Source organism: Guyanagaster necrorhizus (assembly GCF_019112545.1).
Source record: "Guyanagaster necrorhizus MCA 3950 unplaced genomic scaffold BT62scaffold_22, whole genome shotgun sequence".
NCBI classification, from domain to species: Eukaryota; Fungi; Basidiomycota; class Agaricomycetes; order Agaricales; family Physalacriaceae; genus Guyanagaster; species Guyanagaster necrorhizus.
The window spans coordinates 17019-36969 of record NW_025064901.1 but is presented as its reverse complement, the minus strand read 5'-3'; the positions used below and the strand labels follow the sequence as shown (position 1 = coordinate 36969).

The window sequence follows — 19951 nt, the reverse complement described above, 5'->3', positions numbered from 1 at the left end:
TAGAGTAGAAAGAAAATAAAAAGATGTACCCAAGCCAGTCCACCAGTCGTACAAATATATCCCAGAAAAAGGTCGAAAATACAATGTTTATGGACTGAGGTCCATTGCCCCTTCCCAACCGACTGAGTGCCCTAGTATCTCTTCCAAGAAATCTGACGAGACACTGGCCAAAGGGGATGCCGCAAACAAGGATGTACCGTCCCTGGCCGCGACATTATACAACATTTCCATGTTCATACGTGCTCGAGATACCACGGGATGAGAATAGATAGCCTGTATTCCTATTCGCAGCGCTGGATCGGTCCGCATCATCTGCTGGATGAGCTCCAAGAGCTCGGGGCTATCGTCCAAGTCAACTTGCGAGAAATCTTCTCGCCTCAACCGATGCCAGGGTTCGCCTCTGTGAGGTATGTGAGTAAAATGAGACTTTCTACCAAGCAAATTTACGTACTGGTCAGGAACCACAATATTTGCCGCTGTCTCCAGCATCGTCATGCCCAAACTACGAGTGACGTCAGTAAAGGGAACGCTCTGTCATCGTCCCGCGACATACCTAAATATATCTGCTGCTTTGCCGTACCTCCCTTGCAATACTTCCGGCGCCAGGTAAAGCTTATCACCCTCTCGCTCGAAGGCAGTAGGCCCGAAGTAGGTCTCCTGCGGAGGCCGTGGCCACAAAGATGCCATACCAAAGTCTCCAATCTTGAAACGTCCCTCAGACGTGACAAAAATATTTGCTGGCTTCAGGTCCAAGTGAATGACGCCAGCAGTATGAATAAACATAAGACCCTAGAGAAACATATCATCAGAACAAGACCGCTACAAATTTCAAAATAAGGACTTGCGTTACTCAGGTCAGCAATAATCTTCCAAACCCTGGCCTCTTCAAGTCGAGGGTACTGGCGTCCATACTCCCACAAGAAATGGGCCAAATTGCCCAAGTCGCATAATTCCGTTTGGATGAAGAGTGCTTCATCTTCTTCCCAGCTATCCACAAAGGCCAATACATTTGGATGTCGCTGTCCGCCATTGGCCAAACGGAGATGGCGTAGAATATCGACCTCTTCTCTCAATCGGCGTCTATAGCGGTGGTTAGATCTCCTTGGTGGGCCGTGAACCTGCAATTCCCACTCACCGATGTTTTATGCCCTCAAACGTCTTGGATTTCTTTATGGCGTATGTTTCGCAATCGTCATCTGCTTTCGAATGCACCTTGATAACTCCGCCGAATTCTCCACTACCAATTTCTTCCAGTTCAACAAAGTCACGGTCAAAACGACCGGAATCCTGCGATGAGGATAGTGATGGGCGTTTCGGATAGCTTTTTCTCAGAACGGGAGGTCTTTTTTGCCCAGGTGACGGCTGGACACGAGCGGTAGTCGGTGAAGAGAGGACGGAGTTCAACGATGAGCTGGACTCAGAACGGGGAGTGTGTTTTGCGGCTTTTCTGCGGGGGTGTTCTAGGAAAACTCAGCATTAGGAGAACGATATAATCAAAAAGATCCACACACCTTGGGCTAGATTTCTTGTGGGAGTACCATTCATTGACATGGAGTCACTTCCGCTGGAAAACGTACCACTACTAGTCCTTCGTGACAGCCATCGGGACTTATGAACAGCTGGGAAGTCCTCTTTAGGTGTGGGTAGAGACGGTCGTCCAATACCCAAACTACCACTATATCTTTCTTTCTCTTTCCGGGTGCTTGGGCTGTCCTCAGCGTCATCTTCAGAGTCGGTGCTTGGGTCCAGAAAGGACTTCCCGTGTTTTCGCCCTGCTGCAGAAAATCCAAGCGGTAGGCTCTTTCGCGGTACTTTGGCTTGCTTCATTTCCCAATCAATACCAAGACCAACCCTGTGCGCTACCGCACTCTGCCATGGTCTGTCGCCAGACAGGTAACTAGTCTTGACTTTTTTGACGGGTGTATTGGGTACCTTCTTGACTTCGGAAGGCGCCTTCGTAGGGGCAGCCAGTGTACGCTTGATAAATGCATCAACATCGCTCCCCTGCTGGTTATCATCATCATGGTGATCATCGACTTCGTAGACTCCTGGCCAGCCGGAGGAAGGAACAGGACAGACGCCAGGAGTGAGGAGACCATGTTCTTCATCAGAAAAGATAGAACTGACACTGGTAGATGCCTGTGGTACATGGTCGCCGCTGGCGCTACTGTTCATTGAAAGTTCGTCATCGCTGACGACAACGCCAGAATCTCTACTTGGCTTAAACTTGGAGGGAATGACCACGTCAGTGTGCCTCGGGGAAGGAGTGTCGATGCTGAGGATGAAAGAGGAATCTCGGGGACCTTCACAAAGGATATCATCCTCATCATCTGTGCTGTTGTAGAGAGTCTCCTGGGTATTACGAGAGGCAGGAGAGGTAGGGGAGGACTGAGGTGATGGTAAAGTGGGTCGCGCTTGAAGGAAATTCCACGCCTTGCGGTCAGATCCAGCGTAACTGTGTCTATTGCTCGTGGGAGGACGAGGGGCGATGAATTTATCTCCGGATGAAGCCATGGACAATGTATTTGTTCTCGAACGAGATTGAGGGACAGAAGGGCCAAAAAATAGAGTGGCTGAATCTACACGCGCCAACGGGCCTCGAGCATTGGAAGATGACGGGCTCTTGGGCCTTATAAGCGCGTTGGCCGGGACGCGACGTCGAGGTAAGGGAGCAAATGCACCGGAGGTAGACGAATTTGGCGACTTCCGTGTATGATGAGCAGCAGGAGGAAAAGCCACAACATTACGACTTCCAGATGAAGGACGTTCCTGTACAACTATTTAGACGTGCACAAGGACAGAAAGCAAAACGCACCACTGGCGAAGGTGAGTTAAACACGCTTTCAAGAAGCTCGTCGGAAACCGGGCGTGATCTTGCGCGTCTTTTGGAAATATGGCCTCCAGGGGAGACTGCCTCCACTACTTCCTCTTGCTTGGCATTCATAAGGCGCCGATCGTTCCTTCTAGCCTGACTGGGTGGATGGTCTCCACTGAAAAGCGGCGCTGTTGGCGGCTCCGAAATGTCACAGCCAGAATCGTCGTCGTCGTCAGATCGATTCAGATCTGAAATCTTCAATTGTGTGAATGTAGTAGTTTGGTTGCGCAACGATGCATCGGCCTCTGTGCCCGTTCGCGGTGTGCGAGGACCAAATGTGGGAGGTGGTAAAGGTCCTAGGCGATCAAATGACATGCCACCAGGGCCAAAGGCCTTGGACGAGGTGACGACGAGTGGAGTGAGGGTATTAGGTCGTAATGGAGTAGCTTTGGGTGTGGTTTTGCGTTTTATCCCAGCGCCTACGCGACTGGGTAGATGAGGAATTGTAGAATAGAGTTGTTTCACAGGGAGAACCGACCGAGTTGGCGGCTGCCTTGACGGTGTGAACAATGGCCCCACGGTCTTGAAGACGACGGTCTCATCCTCATCCCATTCCTGACGAGGCTTCCGCATCTTGGCAGGTGTCTGAAAAGGAGAATGGAGGAAAATGTGATCTGCGCTGTTCTGGCCGCCGAGCTCAGCATGTGGTAGAAAGAGAGGTTTGCCGGCGCTGCGATGGGGCGACGGTGTGAGTAAAGGCTGGTTGAAGAATGTAGGCTGCTTCATGGTAGCAGATTGAGGGCGCAGGGAAGGAGACATGCTGCCGTCGCGCGTCTTGCGGTGGGAGGCATAGTCACTGATGGGGGTAGAAGCGAGCATGATGTAAAGAAAGTTGTTGGAGCCTTCAACGACGTGTAACCCGTACTGCTGGCGTGGAGTTGGGAGCTGGGAAGGAGTAAATATCGTTGGAAATCGTAGTCGGTCGTGTCGGGGTGTAACGAGGGGATACCAATGGAAGATATAAAAAGGTGGAAGTAGACAGGAAAGAAGGGTGTGACAACGCTTTACGTGACTCGTCACCCGGTCAACAAGATCACGTTGCCGTGCTTTAAATCACGTGCCTTTGTTTGGCGCTTGCGGCACTGCCTCGGACCGATGCGGAGTCCGGACCCGTTGTTGATCGGAACCCAAGCAAGTTCTCGTGCACAGTCGACCAGACGAGTATTCCTTTCTGTGTCCTTCCCCGAGCGCCCTCACGCAAGAGATAAACCGGTCACTGCGAACTAGAAGCAATATTATTAGTAAGTTTGTAGTCGGTATTACTCTTGACTCATGTCCCACTTAATGTGTAGCACAGAACTCTACATCAGTGCAAAAGTGATTGTAAATTGTCAGCCAACGTACGGCCCAGGCTGTCCACTCGGCTCTCATTTCGTGTTTCAGTTTCACCCATTTCGAGTGTGCAGCTTCAGGCCGACGTTACGGTTGATCAAAATGTTTTCCTTGTCACCCCGGTTCATGACTGCAAAGAATTGACAGCACGGAAGTTGACTAGTTTCGGCATCTAGAGCCTCGGTCCTAACTATGGATGCAATAACCCTGACGCGTCCATAGGACGGGAATTCGTTAAGACAGACGCGCAAGTGGCGTCTTCAATCGATCGAGGTAAATTGTTCTCGGATCGGGGCGAATTATTGCATATCGCTTACTCCTTCGGTCCTGGTACATACGAGGTGGATGCTGGTGGATGAACATGGTGCCTCTCGGATCGGAATATCATTATTACTTGTCGGTTCGGAGGATGTCCTTAATGAATTTCGTGGGTCTTGTCATGCCATTACAAAGTTCTATGCCATGACGCCATCGCGATTTCACTTGGTGTTTGCTTGGTGCCGTATTTGAAGCTTGAAGGGCTAGCCTTCTCCTTATTTCCTTGATTCCACAGTTGACTCGCCCTGCAGCAGTTTGGTGCAGCGTTTTGGATAATCATACTGGAACTCCTCCATACAGAAAGAATACTATATCTGAATCGTGTCACTTTGAAGGAAATCGCACAAGTTTCCACTTCTTCTCGCACCTTCAAAAAGCTTGTCTCTCGGAACATGCGTCATTAACGGGCTGGACCTCGCATTATTCAGCCGACCTGAAACTGTGTACTGACCATTATTATTGTCCCGTCCCGGTCCTAAACGAAGTACGGCATTCCGGTCTGCTTGATATGAAATCAGAGAGCAGTCGATGGAGCATTACGAGCGACGTTTTACATATTCGTTACAATACGTAGGTACTAAATCTCTCGTTCCGATAACAATCTGGTCCTTCAATCCGAATCGCTCCCCGGATCAAGTTCGTGCCAATAGCCTTCTCTCTCTGCAGCAGACTTCAAAATCTGAAAAGTCTTCTTTCTCCACGATTTCACCCACGCCATCTTCTCCTGGCTAACTCGATCAACAGACACCGAATTTTCTCGCTTAGGCGCGGGAGTTCTCACGCACGTCTCTCCAGTACCACTGGAACACGAAGCACTACTTGGAACCTCCGGAAGAGGTCGATTTCGATTTGGTAGAGGCGGCAACCGCAAAAAAATCCGCCGACACTGCTGACATTCCGGCTGATCCAACCGACAATATCCTTCGTGCACAGGCCGCCACTTCTCCAACTCCTTCTCTGAGTCCAAGATGTCTAAACTGATATCCAGGAGTCTCTGGGTTTCCGCGTCGGCGTCTTTTGTGCGGAAATCCCCTCGAGAGCATACCTTGTGCTGCAGTATGTACGCAAGAAACGGGGTGCCTGCATCGCGTCTGGATCCTCTGCGGAACTGCTCGAACCACACCAGTTGTACAAGAGCGTTGTTCGAGATCGCACAGGTGTATTCCCCATTGTGGGCCGCATGAAAAAGGTAACAAAGGGGCCCTGACTTGAGGGGTAGAAGGATAGTCATACCGACTCCGCCAGAATAGGTGAATACAAGAGCGTTCGGCACTTCTGGATTCTTTGTGAAGCGAGAATCAAGATCTCTCGTCTCTTTCTTTATTCTGTTATTGTTGAAGAGGTCAAAAGCCAGCAGAATATCCAAAACAACTAGGTACTCACAGCATTGACTGGACAGGTAAGGACAGCTGGACTAATGAGTCTACCTCAGCATGAATACATGCTATCACGGACAAAGCCCGTTCGAACAGTGGCAAGTGTATCGTATCCATAAGGCTGTCAAATTTCTGGACTCTGGTGATTGCATCTGCACAGAACAGGGCGTTCTACAAATAAAGTAAAATGAAACACTGGAAAACAACATATTTAGAGGCTCACATCACGAACATCAGGCTTCACTAGGGCCCTAACGAGACCCTTCCCGCGTGCCTGCCGTTTCACCATACACTGTCCCATTATAGCTCTGGCTAGATTGAGCGCACTGACGACCGGGCGAGGCACACTGAGTTCGTTTCGGGAGGTTTCCAAGGCATAAATATCTTGTGTCATGGGTCCAAGGAGAGCATCAGTTTGGTGGTCAACATCATGTAAAGATAAAGTTGTCCATCCATCGGAGGTGGTCATGACGTGAGTGAAGTATCAGCTTTGTCCACGTCTTTAAGTACCGTGAGCATGGAAGGTAGGGCACCCAGAGGCGACAACAAAACCGAATGGACTACAAGCGTCCGTGTTGGAGACTTTTCAAGCCGGACAAAAGGTTCGCCATGAAAGCTTCCCACAGCCTGCGGAGGTCGCGACCCTTTTGTTATGTGCCTAGTCCGTATATATAGATGATACCAATAGATATGATAACCAATCGGTAACGTGGTTACAGTCACCTCATTAGTTATGCAACCTAGAGTAGCAGTTGGAGTGCGGTGCACGAAAAGAGTCAGTATCAGAAGGACAAAGAAGACTGAAATCAATACAGGCGTTCGTTCGCACGCAGTCTAATGGGAGTCAAGGTTACTCCGAGAAGCAGCTCGCGTGTCGATTGTTACATTTTCCAGTGACTATACCCATACAATAGTTGTGATCCATGTATTCCAAAACCAGAAGAAAGATAATATTTTTGTGCGTCTTATCCATTGAACGCTTTTCTCGACGAGCGGCTCACTATCATGGCCTATATCAAGGCTTTACCCTTTGACTTGAGTGCAGCAAAGCTGCTGGGGAAGAGCGGCGATGTACGTTCTTCCACATTAGATGGATACTGTCCAAGACTTAGGGTGGAGAATGAGGATATAGATGATGGCCTGGAGCGTCTGCCTGTGAGGACCGGACTCCGGCTGTGGGGACTGGTGGAGGTGCCGAAACTAGGTCGTCGCGTCCCGGTGCTTGAACGACGAGACACAGTAGGCGAGGGTGCCGGGGATATAATGGCCCGTGACGTAGACGTAGATTGGGACGGTGTCGTACTGATACGAAGGCCATGTATTTGTGCGGGGAGGATGGCTTCTTCATCTTCTGATGGGGTGGTGCTTGTAACGCTCTCCTCCTCCTCCTTAATTCCGCCGAGGCCAATAGTGTTATTGGAAGGCGAAGAATAGAAAGGGCTTGCTGCAGGCGATGACAGGATGGGTTCGATGTGCAATGATGAAGACGATGGCGACAGCGTCGGCCTTTCAACAGATGGCTGCTGAGTAATCCCCACCGACGATTCCATGATCGCATCCCAATCCTCCCAACGTCCTTTTGCTTTTCTACCTCCGTCTTCCATGTCAGATGTGTCGAGCCCATCGTCTGAGATATCGAGCTCTGGCGGGATGCCTAGAGCACCCTTTACACGTTCCCATATAAGTTCTGAGTGAGCCAGAATACACGCCCGGGCATAGGCAACCCACAGGGTGTCAGATGCCTCTTCTCGGGTGGTCTTGACGAGCCAATCATGGAGTTGCGCGTACGACCACTTTGCCGGGTCTACAGCAGAATGTGTCTTGGTACCAGTGAAGGTCAGCTGTAACAGGGCGAACAGTCGAGAGGAAGGTGGGCTGGAAATAAGTGCGGAAACCTCAGCTGGGCGATCAATGAATGGAAGAAGGATATCATCAGGTAACGGCGTAAAGGTGGGTTGCAGTGCTGGGGAGCTCTCTGTTGGTGAACGTGCGAGCTGGACGAGTTCGTCTGGGGTCAGGGCGTGGCTGATAGACTGCGAAGCGCGACGAGGGCTCGATGGTTGGTTAAACGATGACGATGCAAAACTGAGGCGGGGAGCTGGGGGAGGCTTGAGCTGCATAGCCGTTGAAGTGACCCGCAGGATGGATAGCCTGCTCGTCGACTCTGGGTCGGCATGGTTTTCATGTATTCCGTACGGATCGTTGGCGGAGATGGAGCCACGCCGTGTAGAAAGGCGTCTGGTCGTCGTGGACATAAATTTCGCTGTCGTGGTGATAGTTGTGGAAGAAGGAATGCGGACGGCACATTGCTAGGATGCAAGTTCATATCATGTGCCAGATTTAATGACGTAATGCCATCATCACAGCTCGGTCTGAATGGCAGTTGAATTTTTTACCTTTGAGATTATTTCTAGTATACAATGTACACGTACCATAGCATTCGCCAGCCGACTGAAGACATTTACTCTGCCCAAATCCTCAATTGTTAGTAAACAACGATCTAGGTAGTTATAAGCATTGTATCAATGTGTGAAGTAAGTAAAAGCGAAGAAATATAGTTAGCGATGACGATGGGCGTTGGCTGGACCTCTCGATATCAATTGATTCAGCCTACTCGTCCCCAAATGTTCCGTCCTATCGTCTGGGCCAACCATCTGGGCCATCAGAAGTATGTGCAACTGCCTGTGAAGCAACGAACACATGAATGAATAACGTCAGAATTCTCGGTCCTTGGTTCGTACCCTCGGAAATTGGACGCCCCTGTGCTCTCACGTGCTACGGCCCGGACTCCGTAGTCAGACTTCCGGCTTTGACCTTGGATAGGACGCTCACGCGATGCACTACCAGCGCCTTGCTCTGCTCCCACAGCAGCTGCACATTGTTATTCAAGCAAGATGCGCATCAACCAGCTCAAGTCCCTTCCCCTTCCCTCCCCATCCCGACCCGACGCCTCACCAGATATTTCACTTACCGTACAACGCGTCGCAACAGGATATCAAGGCTAGGTGTAAGCCTTGCTCTATACACCCAGCCTTCGTTTGATTGCATCCACTGCAGACTACGAACTTGTTCGGCAACACCACCCAGATTCGCTCTCCTGTCGCGATCTTCCCTCGTCAGACCGTCAGGCTCGTTTCCAGGCGATAGCACATGCATATGATACGCTTCGAGGCAAGAACCTCCAGACGGGTACCCGAAGGGACTGGGGAGAGTATGCAGACGAGTTGCAGCGAAGGAAGAGAAGATGGGATCGACAGCAATCGGCAAGATACAATTATGCTAACCCACCTAGATACAAGTGGGAGTCGAATGTCGACGACCGGTGGAAGGATAATATGATCTTGACTATCGGAGTCGTGGTAAATCACTTCAGGCGTTATGTCGTTATCGTTCTGCTTACACCTTCTTCACAAGTCCCTGGTGCTAGGCATCGCTCCTAGTCTCTTGATGCTTCCTTTTTCAATACAGAAAACGCGCCAAAAGCATCTCGAGGCCGCGTCTGACTATTCCAAAGTACGGACAGAGGCTGTAGAAGAAGGTGACGAACGAAGGCAGGGCATGAAGAGGCACATCAAGGAAATGAAGACGGAGAAGGATCCTACGATAGATAAGCCATGCGTTAATGCATGAAACACGTATTTCAACGTTGGTTTATTGCTTATATCAGTGTATTATCACTGAAATATTATTGTACCGCTGACTTGGGCTCTATTTGATGTACACTGTCTAGGACGATATCCCAGGAGTTCGGATGATCATACGGACATCTGCCGGCTCGTAACTTTCAAGTCTGTGATCAGTCCATCGAATGGAACGCTGCCATAATAGAAACTCACAGCTAAAAGGCTATTCCCTCTTCTTCAGTGCCTCATCCGCCGAACCTTCTATTATGTTGTATATCCGGAATGCCATATCTACACCCATCCCCAGTGGAAGCAAAAGGAAGGGGATGTAACTCGAAAGCAGTATCCACATTTGACTCGCAGTGATCGCATCGGAGCCAATAACATGGAGGATACAAGGGAGGGTCGTCGTGGCAGTCGAAGCCCCATAAAACAAGATGAGAACGTATATCGAACGAGATCCTGCAGGTTGTCATAATCCACGTGAGGGACATTGGAAGGGAGGTACACACCTTTCCACAGCCCTCTCATGCCCAGTAGGAATACTGGAAACTGGAACAACCTGGAGGAAAGTTGAGGAACTCGTATTCAACAACAAAAAAAGTAACGCACAGTTCGAGTACCAAGAAACCTTTGAACCAGACCAGCCCCTCTTCGCTTCTAATCAGGCCGCCTATCAGAGGATCTCCGGAGAATTTAGTATACCATTCCGGTATCCAGGGAAGATATGTGTTGGGATACAGCAGTCCTTGGAAATCCATCAGGAGAGACGCTGGAATGTGGCACTAAACATAATTGAGCATAGGAAACGGGTGATGGCGTTTCAATACTTGCCAGAAAGAAAGTAAAGTAAACAAGATCAAGCGGCCTGGCGCTGAGAGGGATACGCCGATCCATTAAATTTATCATGGTGGTGAAGAGTAAAAACCCAGAATGCAATTTATGTAATTTGAGTCTGCCCAGTGTAGCGCACGCCCACGTGAGCACGAAACAATGACACCAGTCGACTCAAGGAAACGGTGTGCTATTTTTGGTGTGGATCGTTGCAAGCGCCCACACTTGCCAGACTCACCATCGGGATTGGTAAGCATTGTGCTGTGCCTTACTCAGTTGATTTTTTTCTTCTTTGCTTGAACTTTCTAGTACATTCTTTCAAAAGTAGTACAAAAGACTGTACCCTTGTGCGTTTGCCTTCAAGGGTTTCCTGTTGCTTGGTGTCTACTCCCTTCTCCAACAGACGGTTTCAGTTGTCGTTTCTGATTGCATAAGTATCCAAGCAATAAGTGTCCCGTATCGTCTTGTATCACTCAGTACTCCATAGATCGCTCAATAATCCTTGTGAGATACTCTCGCCCATCCTCTCCAGCGACGTTTCCGATTCCAGGTGCCAAATCCAAAACTCGCCTCTGGGGAATTGCGCCATCAACAAGCTTGTCAATGTCACTGGTAGTATATCTGTGAATGTGTGTTAGTATCTAACAGGATGTACGCTGTGTGAGATACATACCCGAGAGCTTTCAGTCCTCGAGGAACTCCCACTCTATCCAAGAAACGCGCGATGGCTTCATATAGGTGGGAGCCGATATCGGAGTCAGGGATAGACATGATAGAAGGATCAGAGATGGTCGTATTTGTGAATACCGCTAATGCTTGACGATGACGGTCAGGAGACGAAGGAGCGGTGAATTGGAAAACTAGAAAGAAGTGTCGACGAGGATCTACGAATACTATGGAAAAGCATTACCTGCGGGACCAGTGATAGCAACACTATTGTGTATAAGTATTTGGACAGGGTTTTCTAGGACAACACGTACCTGACTCCGTGAGGAATAATAGGAGTATCAACAAGATATCCGGGGTGTTTGTACTTGGGTCCCTTCTTGTTAAGACCAGATATCTAATGCTACAATTAGAGGGAACTCATGAGATTGAACGGGCGTCTTACAGGATAACTCATCCCGTGGCACAAATGCACACCAGCATTTCCAAATCCGATACCAGCAAATGATGACGCCAACCTATACACGTCAATATGTGCGCTGATAGATGGGAAACCTCCACTTACAGCATCTGTCGCCTTGCTTCCTCATCTTCCGGATTCTTTGCTATGCGAGGCAAGTATTTGACAGTAGTTTGCAGTGCCCACATGGAAAAAATGTCTGCGACTGGATTGCTTCCTTGATATGCGGGTCGCAATATCGGGTTAGATGGACGGGGCACGCGCTCCGTATACCTGCATGTCATAAGTATGCGTTTTATCAAAGCTGAAAAGACCGACGAACGGAATAGCCGTGTAACTTTCCATACTATGGAACAAGGTGTCTAGGCCCGAGCTAATCTGTACCTCTCGAGGACAAGATTCTGTGTTCATGGTGTCCTATATTATAGAGTAGGATCAATGCAGAAATTAATGGAATGATTACGTACAACAATTCCAAGGACAGGCTTTAAGGCTCGGCTAGCAATGCCTGTCTTGAATGAACGAGACGTAATGTCCAGGATAGCTGCACCAGTGGTCTCGGAACCAGTCCCTGCTGTAGTAGGGATGGCAATGAGAGGCGACAGTTTTTCGTAGATAGGCAGTCCTTTTCCAACTGGTGCGTTGACAAAATCCATGAGGTCGGCATCCTTATACGTGTTGAATCTGTACCGATTTCAGTACTGGCTCTCAAAAATAATAGGAAAAACGTACAGATTAGCAGCTTTAGCAGTATCTATGACACTTCCACCGCCGACACTGCGAGATTTACAATGAGTCTTAGGAGAGTTTGAAATGGCGGAAACTGCGTACGCCATGAAGTGACTAAAGTCATGTTCTCTAGCCCATCCAATGGCGTCTCTCCAGCTTTCCTCTGTAGGTTCCGCGACGACTCTATCATAGACCTCGAATGGTAGATCCGTCTGCGCCTCCAAGGAAGCCAAGGCCTGTGTGATCGTTAACCATCTGCCGGTTCGTGCGAACAGAAGTATACGTTTTTCATTGGTCGAAGCTTTGCAATATTTGGATCTGTGAGAACTCCAACCTGTGCCAAGTCAAAAAGACGAAATAAAGTCAGCAACACGTCCAAATAATACCTTCCGAGCCTTCATGTTTTTGAGATCCATCCCGACCTCGGAAGTAACACCATCTCCAAATCTCAAGTTAGACGCAGCAACCTAGTCCTGTATATGAGCATAGAGCCATGCGACAAAGTGAAAGACATACTTCAAACGCATATTCCTTCTCTACTGGTTGCACCCCAGGCGACGCGAACCGTCTGAGTTGGTTGAGACCATGTGCGTGTCCGTGAGCACGAGTAGCAGCGCTGCATGTATGGCACGGGCAGGCAGAGTGCTGGGAAGCATTGATGAGGCGAAGGATGGCGTTCCTGCTGACAGACATGGTGGGAGAGGTTAGGTCGTTCGTGCGAGGAATGCGGGGTACAGCCCCACGTGTCCAATTCCGCTGATCGTGCCGCCGGCGGGACCTGTAGACCGAGTTTAGGGGCTGGCGGGATTATCTTTGTCGGCTGTTGGCTCCTCTGTGTCGCGTTAAGCCATTGTTTCTGTCCTTGTAACGTCTCATTGACGCGCAAAAGAATCGGAAAGGTGTGTGAAAATCACAAGTGGTCCGCGGCCGTCCCTCAGGATCATCATTGACGCGCCAAAGGCCGAGGCGAGAGAAAAAGTGCCTAAGTTTTGATAACGGTACTCCGTCTGTCCGAGACTCATCGGCCGTAAGTCTAGTACCACCGATGTGAACGAAAAACCACAGCGCTAAGTTGAAAGATGATGGGCACCAGACAAAAGACGGAAGACGCTGTGACATACCAGTTAGATACTACGAGGGATCGTATACCGTATAAAAGCCCATGGAACCTGCAAAATGCGGAAGAATCTCCATTTTACAACATTTCCCTGATGTCATTTGTATTCTCTGTACATATCCTTGCAATGCCGCAGCGTGTAAAGGGTATACATGAAGAGGAGAAGAGCAACGAAAAAAAAGAAGAGATCTCGAAGGCTACTGCATCAGTGAGGAGCCGGTAAAACAACCATCCCTCAAAGGTAGGTATTGCGCATCTCTGTCCTTCGAAGACATGATCGGGGGCAAAATAGATGATGCACTCGAGGACGATCCAAATGACGAGTATGAGAGTCGACCAGAACGCGGTCCATCTCTTGGAACTGCCAAGACGCTGATACAGTGTAGTCGATTTGCGCATCACTAAGTGGAATATGCTGTAAATGAGGTAGAGGAAGACGGGGGAAATGGTGATGGTAAACACGAAATGCGCATCTGCGATCGAGAGCTGCTTGCGCCATAGACTAATGAATGTTGCCAGGAAAACTGTGTAGGCTTGCATCAGGACAACGTAGACGGATGCCTTCGTGGGACCATGCCATGAGGATAGCTGGGAAAAATGCTACTGATCAAGACATTCAGATACAATCACAAAAATATTCGGGCGTACCCCCCAGCGATGTCGCCAGGGTCAACATCATAGTGCATGTGGTTGTTTTAGATTTGCAAAAGCCGTTTAGAGAACAGAAATAGTGAAATTCGCTTGGCACAGTGTCAATAGCCGACGAGACGAAAGATAACTACGTGAGAAAGACCCTTGCTTTTTCTCCTCCAGATATTAAAGTGGGTCCCACAGAATCACGAAAGAACTTTGAGCCGAACATTGATTCAGGGGAAGGTCGAAAGATGAGGGACTTGATGCCGCATCTACGAGTTCATACACCTGAAACAACGACTGCAGACCAGCAACAATTAAAAAGTAAAAATGTCGGTATCTGTATCATTTCGCGATCAAGGTATTGCTGTCACCGGACGGGCCTGTTCAACTTCAAAGTCTGTATTGCAACAGATATTCGCTTTTCGTTTCCGGACGATCTCCGTGACTCGACATTACCCACCTCTCACTGACTGATGCTGTTCAACCAAAGCAACAAGTCAGAATGTAAAGTTGACTCTGCAACACTCCAAGACTTACTGCGGAGCCATTTCTCTCTGGTCTGACGGAATACACTGGTCTCATCGTAGCATGACACCACGCCTTGTCCTCGGCCCTGCGCATTTCACATGGCGTTCAACCAACCTTGAATAGTGTCCAAAAGAGAGGTGAGATTGTTCGTAACACAAAAAGTTTAAGCAAGTCCCAGCGTAAGTAACATCAGAGGAGGTAACCTAAAAGTACTATGGTATACAAAGAGAACGAGGGTATTGAAAAATGAATCAGAAACCTTCCGCTTCACCGCCATATTGCTTTGGCAGTTCCTTAGCATCAATAATGGGCAGAAGCACCTTACCGATAGTCGGGGCTCCCGAACCAACTACTGACATTTTAGCCAAGGTGTTGGCGGAGATGAGAGGTTTAAAAAGCCAGAAGATCCACGTAAGATAACCCGGTACGTTGACAAAGAACTTCTTGTACAGCAATTCCGGGTAGTGATCGGAAAAGATGCCAGAAGCTTCCGATGCGGCCTGCTTGGAGTTGGCGTCGCGGCTAGAAAGGCTCACGCCAGCGTAGTCTACGACAGATTCTCATTGAGGATATACTCGATGGAAACCGATTTTTAACCTTACCATGAACTTGTACGGTTTGATCCATAGTCTCAAAGTCAAGCAATGCCAAGCTCTTTTCCATGAGGGCAACACGCCATCTGATAATTGACTCTGAGCAACAATTTTTCAGACACACGAATAAAGCCTACCTGAGGAAACGTCGAACGTCGCTGAAGGCAGTCTTGATATCCTTAGCTCCGTAGATATTATACCTAGCCATCGTTAGCCTCATTATGGAGACGATGAGAAGACATACACGACCGGCCTGCCTTGCTTGTCCTTCCCATACACGTGCCCGAGGGAGCCGAAAATATCTTCAGGATATTCTTCCTTGATAGCCGCCTCGACGTTAAACTCGGAGCGCCATCGCAGTGTGCCAACCAGCATCGAACGCGCCTCATTGACGTTGAGATTCCTGCGGAGGTAAGACAGTGAAAGAAAGACAGAGGGTAATGGCAATCTACCTTGCACGGAGGAATTTCATGAGAACGACGCTGACTTTCGCGTCTACGGGGTCGGCGGGGTCAATTTTGACACCCCAAAGTGTTATTTCCGCTGACTTGGCATCGGGCTTGTCAGGGAGTCCGTCAGCGAAAATTTCTGGTAATTTTTTCTGGGAAAGAGCAGTGTCAAAGAAGGACATGAAGAATCGAAAGGACACACACCCTGAACTCCTTAAGAGCATTCCACTCTGATGTCGTGAAGCGTTCAGTCAATGAATTCTGCGGCTCATTTGCCTCCTTATTAGTTGACTCTGAAGGTGCCGTTGTTGCCTCTGCCTCTGCCGGTGCGGTGGCTGGCTCAGGCTTAGATTCAGAGGCAGGAGGGGCGGCGTCAGTGATGTTGTCTCGCATTGGGGAGGAGGCAGAAGGTGCAGACGTGGGTTCCGGTGCAGTCGAAGTCGTGTTGGCCTTCTGAGTCTCGGACATTGTAAGTACACGTTGCTATACAGTGGATGTGAAAGCAGGTCATGTTTGCTTATCTGATTAGATTGAGATTGCGAAAATAAATAAACAAATGCAAAAATACTAAAAATTAATTCTGTGCGGATGTTTTCGGTTCAATAATAAAATACAAGGATTTTGAGTCTTCAACGGCGCAGCGCTCGCTGTCTTAAAAATTATGTAGTGTCAACCGTGCATGTGATATACTGATGAACTGTGATAGCTGGGAGCATAGTATACTCACTGCATAAAAATGGGAGAGTATCGTTGAGCATTATATGCAGAGGTAGCATCGAAGGATTTGAATTATAGGAGTGGTTAGTGAGGGCGGACAAGATGACATAAACTTCCCATGCGACCCTGAGCGCCATACACCGCCCGACGAATTCGAAAAACTTCCTGGGAATTGCCTCCAGGTCGCCTCTATCTTTTGAGTCCATCTATGCCAGCTCGCTGATACCAGCAACCTCCTTTCCTTACATTGACCGACATGCTCGACCACGCCAATGGTTACCACGACAAGCAACGACACGACTCCTGGGGCCAGCCCACCCTACCTTTGTACGCCAATGATTGGAGCAACGACCGCAAGCCTCGGATCGACGACGTTCGCAAAGGTGCAGCAACGACTCTATCGCATGTCAAGCAGTTCATGGCCCAACAATGGACACGAACGGGAGAAACAGGAGTGCGGGCCCTGACGAGCCCGTCGTCGTCGCCCTCTAATCTCCTTTTCATTTTTCTGTGCAGTCTGTGGTACACCTCGTCTGCCCTTTCTTCCAATACCGGAAAAGCTATCCTCAACCAATTCCGCTACCCCATCACCCTAACCTTCGTCCAGTTTGGCTTTGTCGCCATTTACTGCCTTCTTTTCATGTCACCCATCATCCGGTTTACCAGACTAAAGAGACCCTCGCGAGCTATCCTCCAAAGCACACTGCCAATGGGTGTATTTCAGGTCGGGGGACATATCTTCTCCAGCATGGCGATGTCGACGATTCCCGTCAGCACGGTACACACAATTAAGGTCAGCTTATCGTGGTATCAATCCTACCCTGGCTGACATTCCACAGGCACTATCACCACTGTTCACCGTCGCCGCTTATGCTCTCCTTTTCGGAGTCAGCTATTCAGCCAAGACATATGTCTCCCTCCTCCCTCTCACCGTCGGCGTTATGCTGGCCTGTTCCTTCGACATGTCCGCATCAAATTATGTCGGCCTGCTATGTGCATTTGGTTCCGCAATAGTCTTTGTCAGTTCCAACATCGTCTTTAAGAAGGTCATGCCATCGCCCGACTCGTCGCAACCGTCCCATGCCAAACTTGATAAGTTGAACTTGTTGTTCTATTCGTCAAGTATGGCTTTCTTCCTCATGATTCCCATATGGTTGTACTACGACCTTCCTGCGTTCCTTGTGACGTCTCATAGCCCGGAGCACGTTGTGCATCCGAGTCATGCCCATTCGGCCATCCATTCCGTGAGTTACTACTTCTTCATGAACGGCACGGTGCATTTCGGCCAGAACATCATCGCCTTCATCATCTTATCGTCGACATCCCCCGTCACCTACTCTATTGCTTCCCTTATCAAACGTGTTGTGGTCATCTGTGTCGCTATTGTTTGGTTCAATCAATCCGTCCACCCCGTTCAGGTGTTTGGAATTGGTTTGACATTTACGGGATTGTATATGTACAACAACGCAAAGGCCGATGTCGATCGTGGAGAGAAGAAGATGAGGAGAGTCGAGGCTGCCCGCGATTTGATGCTTCCGAGCACCAATGCTGAGTCCAGGATGCTATCAGGAACAGATTCGGCGTTGGAGGCGACAATTCAATCTGCAGACGAGGGTGAAACCACAGGAGCAGCTGTGGCATGGAGTGGCCGGTCAAGGACGGCGTCGATACACCATCACCATCCGCCCCATCCTGCCGCGAACCTCTCGGTGAAAATCACCCCTCCAATCCTTAGTTCCAAGTTTTCTCCCATCAAAGAAGGGAAAGTGGGGTCGCCAACGGACTCTTATCCTTCTCCACCCCCTTCCCTCGATTCCCCGCCTGCACACTCGACACGTCTTGAATATTTGCATGGTCACTCCAAAAATTCTTTCGATTCCCGGTTCGTCGGTGCTGTCGTGGCGTGATTATACTTATTGGTTTTTACTAAATTAGAACAGAAGATATACCTGTCTTTACAGTTGGTCACCAAACTGCTCATATTCTATATATCCTTGGGCAGCATAGTAGATAGCATAAATTAAATAATCGGACTTCTGATTCATGAGCTGCTTACATGGCTGGGTCTTAGACACATCTTTCTGTACATATTTTCCATCTTGTAAAGGATGCAGGCAGCCTTGTACATGCAGTTGACTATCTCGCAATGCATATGGTTGGGAGACACCAAAACTGTATGCATTTATAGATTTATGCAGAACCAAAATAGCATATGAGGTGACATGTGACTTATGTGACAACATTGTCATTGCCCCAAAATGCTGTCAGTGGCTTTTGGGTCAGCTTTCCATGCATCTCCTTGAATAATGTTGGAAATCCTCAGTGTTGTACAGGGTACTCCAGGCTGGTAAGGCCAGAAGGTACAAACTTGTTATTCTACAGCTTCTACAGAGCTTGTGTTTATACTCTCCAGGCTTGTATCTAGAATTTACTACAACTTTCTCTTTCTCTTGAGCTTACTCATCAGCTCTCGGCATGATGCTGGATTGCCTTTCTAGAACTTTCCAGCAAAATCCCAACAAATAATGCTCCTCTCAACTTCCTCAGCTGTAGTACTAATCCACCCTGGTTACCTTGTGAAACACAAAATGCCTCCAGCTTTCAAATAAGCTCAAATCCTTCTCTTGTAGTTATCAAGGTCTGTTTTTCCTCCTCCTCCTCATCAACAACAGTTATTTTCCCATTTTCTACTGCAATATCATGCTTGACAGCAATAATCTCCTCATCTGTTGGTATCACCTCAAGATTTTCAATATACTCTTCTGCAATAGAGTTAACCATCTCTTCAATAGTTGGAGTGGGACCTGTTGGGATAGCAATTCTGAGTGAGTATGAGAATGTACTTGAAGATACAATGCCAGTCAGCAGCAGCTGACTTAGATTGTGATCCAGACTTATTTGGTATCTTGTAGAAAGATCTCAAAGTAATACAAAATGTATTTAAGTAGAATGTCTCTCTCTCAAGAGGCTAATTCTAATCCTCTGTACAACACTCTGCTCTCTACTTACAACAGGTTATGGGCCCTGGCCATAATTGAACTTACATTGCTACTCACTTTGCACTCTTTTGTACTTTACATATACATATAGAATCACATGGATAGTCAGTCCATATATAGAATTGACCTCCTTAAGAGCCCAGAAAATTATCTGATATGGAAAATCAAGATGATCAATATCCTAACTGATTTAGGACTAATTGATTATGCAGATAAAAGCATTCTGACTCTGGCAGACACAACACTGATGGCAGATTAGAAGAAGAGTGATAGGAAGGCTCTTTCAATAATAAGATTATAGGTTCCAGATGGCCCACTGGTATATATTGCTGATTTAAAGACTTTGGCAAAAGCCTGAAAAGCTCTGAAAGATATGTATGAGTCCAGGGGATCCATAAGAATTGTCCTTGTCAGAAGAAAATTCTTCAGAGCTCAGTGTGAAGAAGAAGAAAATATAGAGAAGCATATTAGGACTTTGAGGTCCTATCAGAAGGAGCTGGCATTCCTTAAGCAGAAAGTTGAGGAGGAGGACTTCTCTATTACATTGCTTATATCACTCCTGGAATCATGGAATTCATTCATCTCATCAGTGAATACTGCTGACTTGAAAGATTCTTACAAGTTGATTTCTTGAATTCTTCAGGAGGACATCTGATTAAAGGAAAAGACTTCTGATTGGACTATAACACTTGCAGCATA

At 48.2% G+C, this 19951-nt stretch overlaps 8 protein-coding genes across 8 annotated transcripts; 2 read left to right on the top strand and 6 right to left on the bottom strand.

The window, feature by feature from the left end:
* Positions 1-87: 87 nt before the first annotated feature.
* On the bottom strand, positions 88-3448 carry BT62DRAFT_988148 (kinase-like protein; the record flags this gene model as incomplete). Its single annotated transcript, XM_043190100.1, has 7 exons — positions 88-400; positions 452-502; positions 554-789; positions 846-1080; positions 1136-1460; positions 1512-2769; positions 2816-3448. 7 exons carry the CDS (start codon positions 3446-3448, stop codon positions 88-90), a joined length of 3051 nt encoding a protein of 1016 aa, XP_043037044.1.
* Positions 3449-5135: 1687 nt separating this feature from the next.
* On the bottom strand, positions 5136-6370 carry BT62DRAFT_921750 (uncharacterized protein; the record flags this gene model as incomplete). Its single annotated transcript, XM_043184347.1, has 3 exons — positions 5136-5850; positions 5909-6072; positions 6125-6370. 3 exons carry the CDS (start codon positions 6368-6370, stop codon positions 5136-5138), a joined length of 1125 nt encoding a protein of 374 aa, XP_043037043.1.
* A 270-nt stretch (positions 6371-6640) lies between these two features.
* On the bottom strand, positions 6641-8446 carry BT62DRAFT_316311 (uncharacterized protein). The gene is made up of 2 exons (XM_043180483.1): positions 8334-8446; positions 6641-8273 (listed from the first exon to the last, which is right to left on the bottom strand). Exon 2 carries the CDS (start codon positions 8154-8156, stop codon positions 6912-6914), a length of 1245 nt encoding a protein of 414 aa, XP_043037042.1. The 5' UTR covers positions 8157-8273; positions 8334-8446; the 3' UTR covers positions 6641-6911.
* A 290-nt stretch (positions 8447-8736) lies between these two features.
* BT62DRAFT_902569 (uncharacterized protein) lies at positions 8737-9531 on the top strand (the record flags this gene model as incomplete). The annotated part of the gene is made up of 3 exons (XM_043183498.1): positions 8737-8908; positions 8959-9260; positions 9316-9531. 3 exons carry the CDS (start codon positions 8737-8739, stop codon positions 9529-9531), a joined length of 690 nt encoding a protein of 229 aa, XP_043037041.1.
* Positions 9532-9538: 7 nt separating this feature from the next.
* On the bottom strand, positions 9539-10563 carry BT62DRAFT_953136 (uncharacterized protein). Its single transcript, XM_043188256.1, has 5 exons — positions 10359-10563; positions 10137-10309; positions 10037-10086; positions 9738-9986; positions 9539-9682 (listed from the first exon to the last, which is right to left on the bottom strand). The coding sequence occupies exons 1-4, from the start codon at positions 10431-10433 to the stop codon at positions 9748-9750; spliced, it is 537 nt and encodes a 178-aa protein (XP_043037040.1). The 5' UTR covers positions 10434-10563; the 3' UTR covers positions 9539-9682; positions 9738-9747.
* Positions 10564-10831: 268 nt separating this feature from the next.
* BT62DRAFT_902452 (Dehydroquinate synthase-like protein) lies at positions 10832-12906 on the bottom strand (the record flags this gene model as incomplete). The annotated part of the gene is made up of 13 exons (XM_043183494.1): positions 10832-10979; positions 11032-11218; positions 11269-11291; positions 11339-11421; positions 11470-11542; positions 11590-11757; positions 11807-11901; positions 11952-12168; positions 12217-12261; positions 12316-12449; positions 12497-12547; positions 12600-12680; positions 12730-12906. The coding sequence occupies 13 exons, from the start codon at positions 12904-12906 to the stop codon at positions 10832-10834; spliced, it is 1482 nt and encodes a 493-aa protein (XP_043037039.1).
* A 1709-nt stretch (positions 12907-14615) lies between these two features.
* On the bottom strand, positions 14616-15929 carry BT62DRAFT_972012 (CRAL/TRIO domain-containing protein; the record flags this gene model as incomplete). Its single annotated transcript, XM_043189051.1, has 6 exons — positions 14616-15041; positions 15097-15173; positions 15225-15287; positions 15332-15490; positions 15540-15688; positions 15741-15929. The coding sequence occupies 6 exons, from the start codon at positions 15927-15929 to the stop codon at positions 14746-14748; spliced, it is 933 nt and encodes a 310-aa protein (XP_043037038.1). The 3' UTR covers positions 14616-14745.
* Positions 15930-16671: 742 nt separating this feature from the next.
* On the top strand, positions 16672-18160 carry BT62DRAFT_902787 (TPT-domain-containing protein; the record flags this gene model as incomplete). Its single annotated transcript, XM_043183505.1, has 2 exons — positions 16672-17046; positions 17093-18160. The coding sequence occupies 2 exons, from the start codon at positions 16672-16674 to the stop codon at positions 18158-18160; spliced, it is 1443 nt and encodes a 480-aa protein (XP_043037037.1).
* Positions 18161-19951: the final 1791 nt, after the last annotated feature.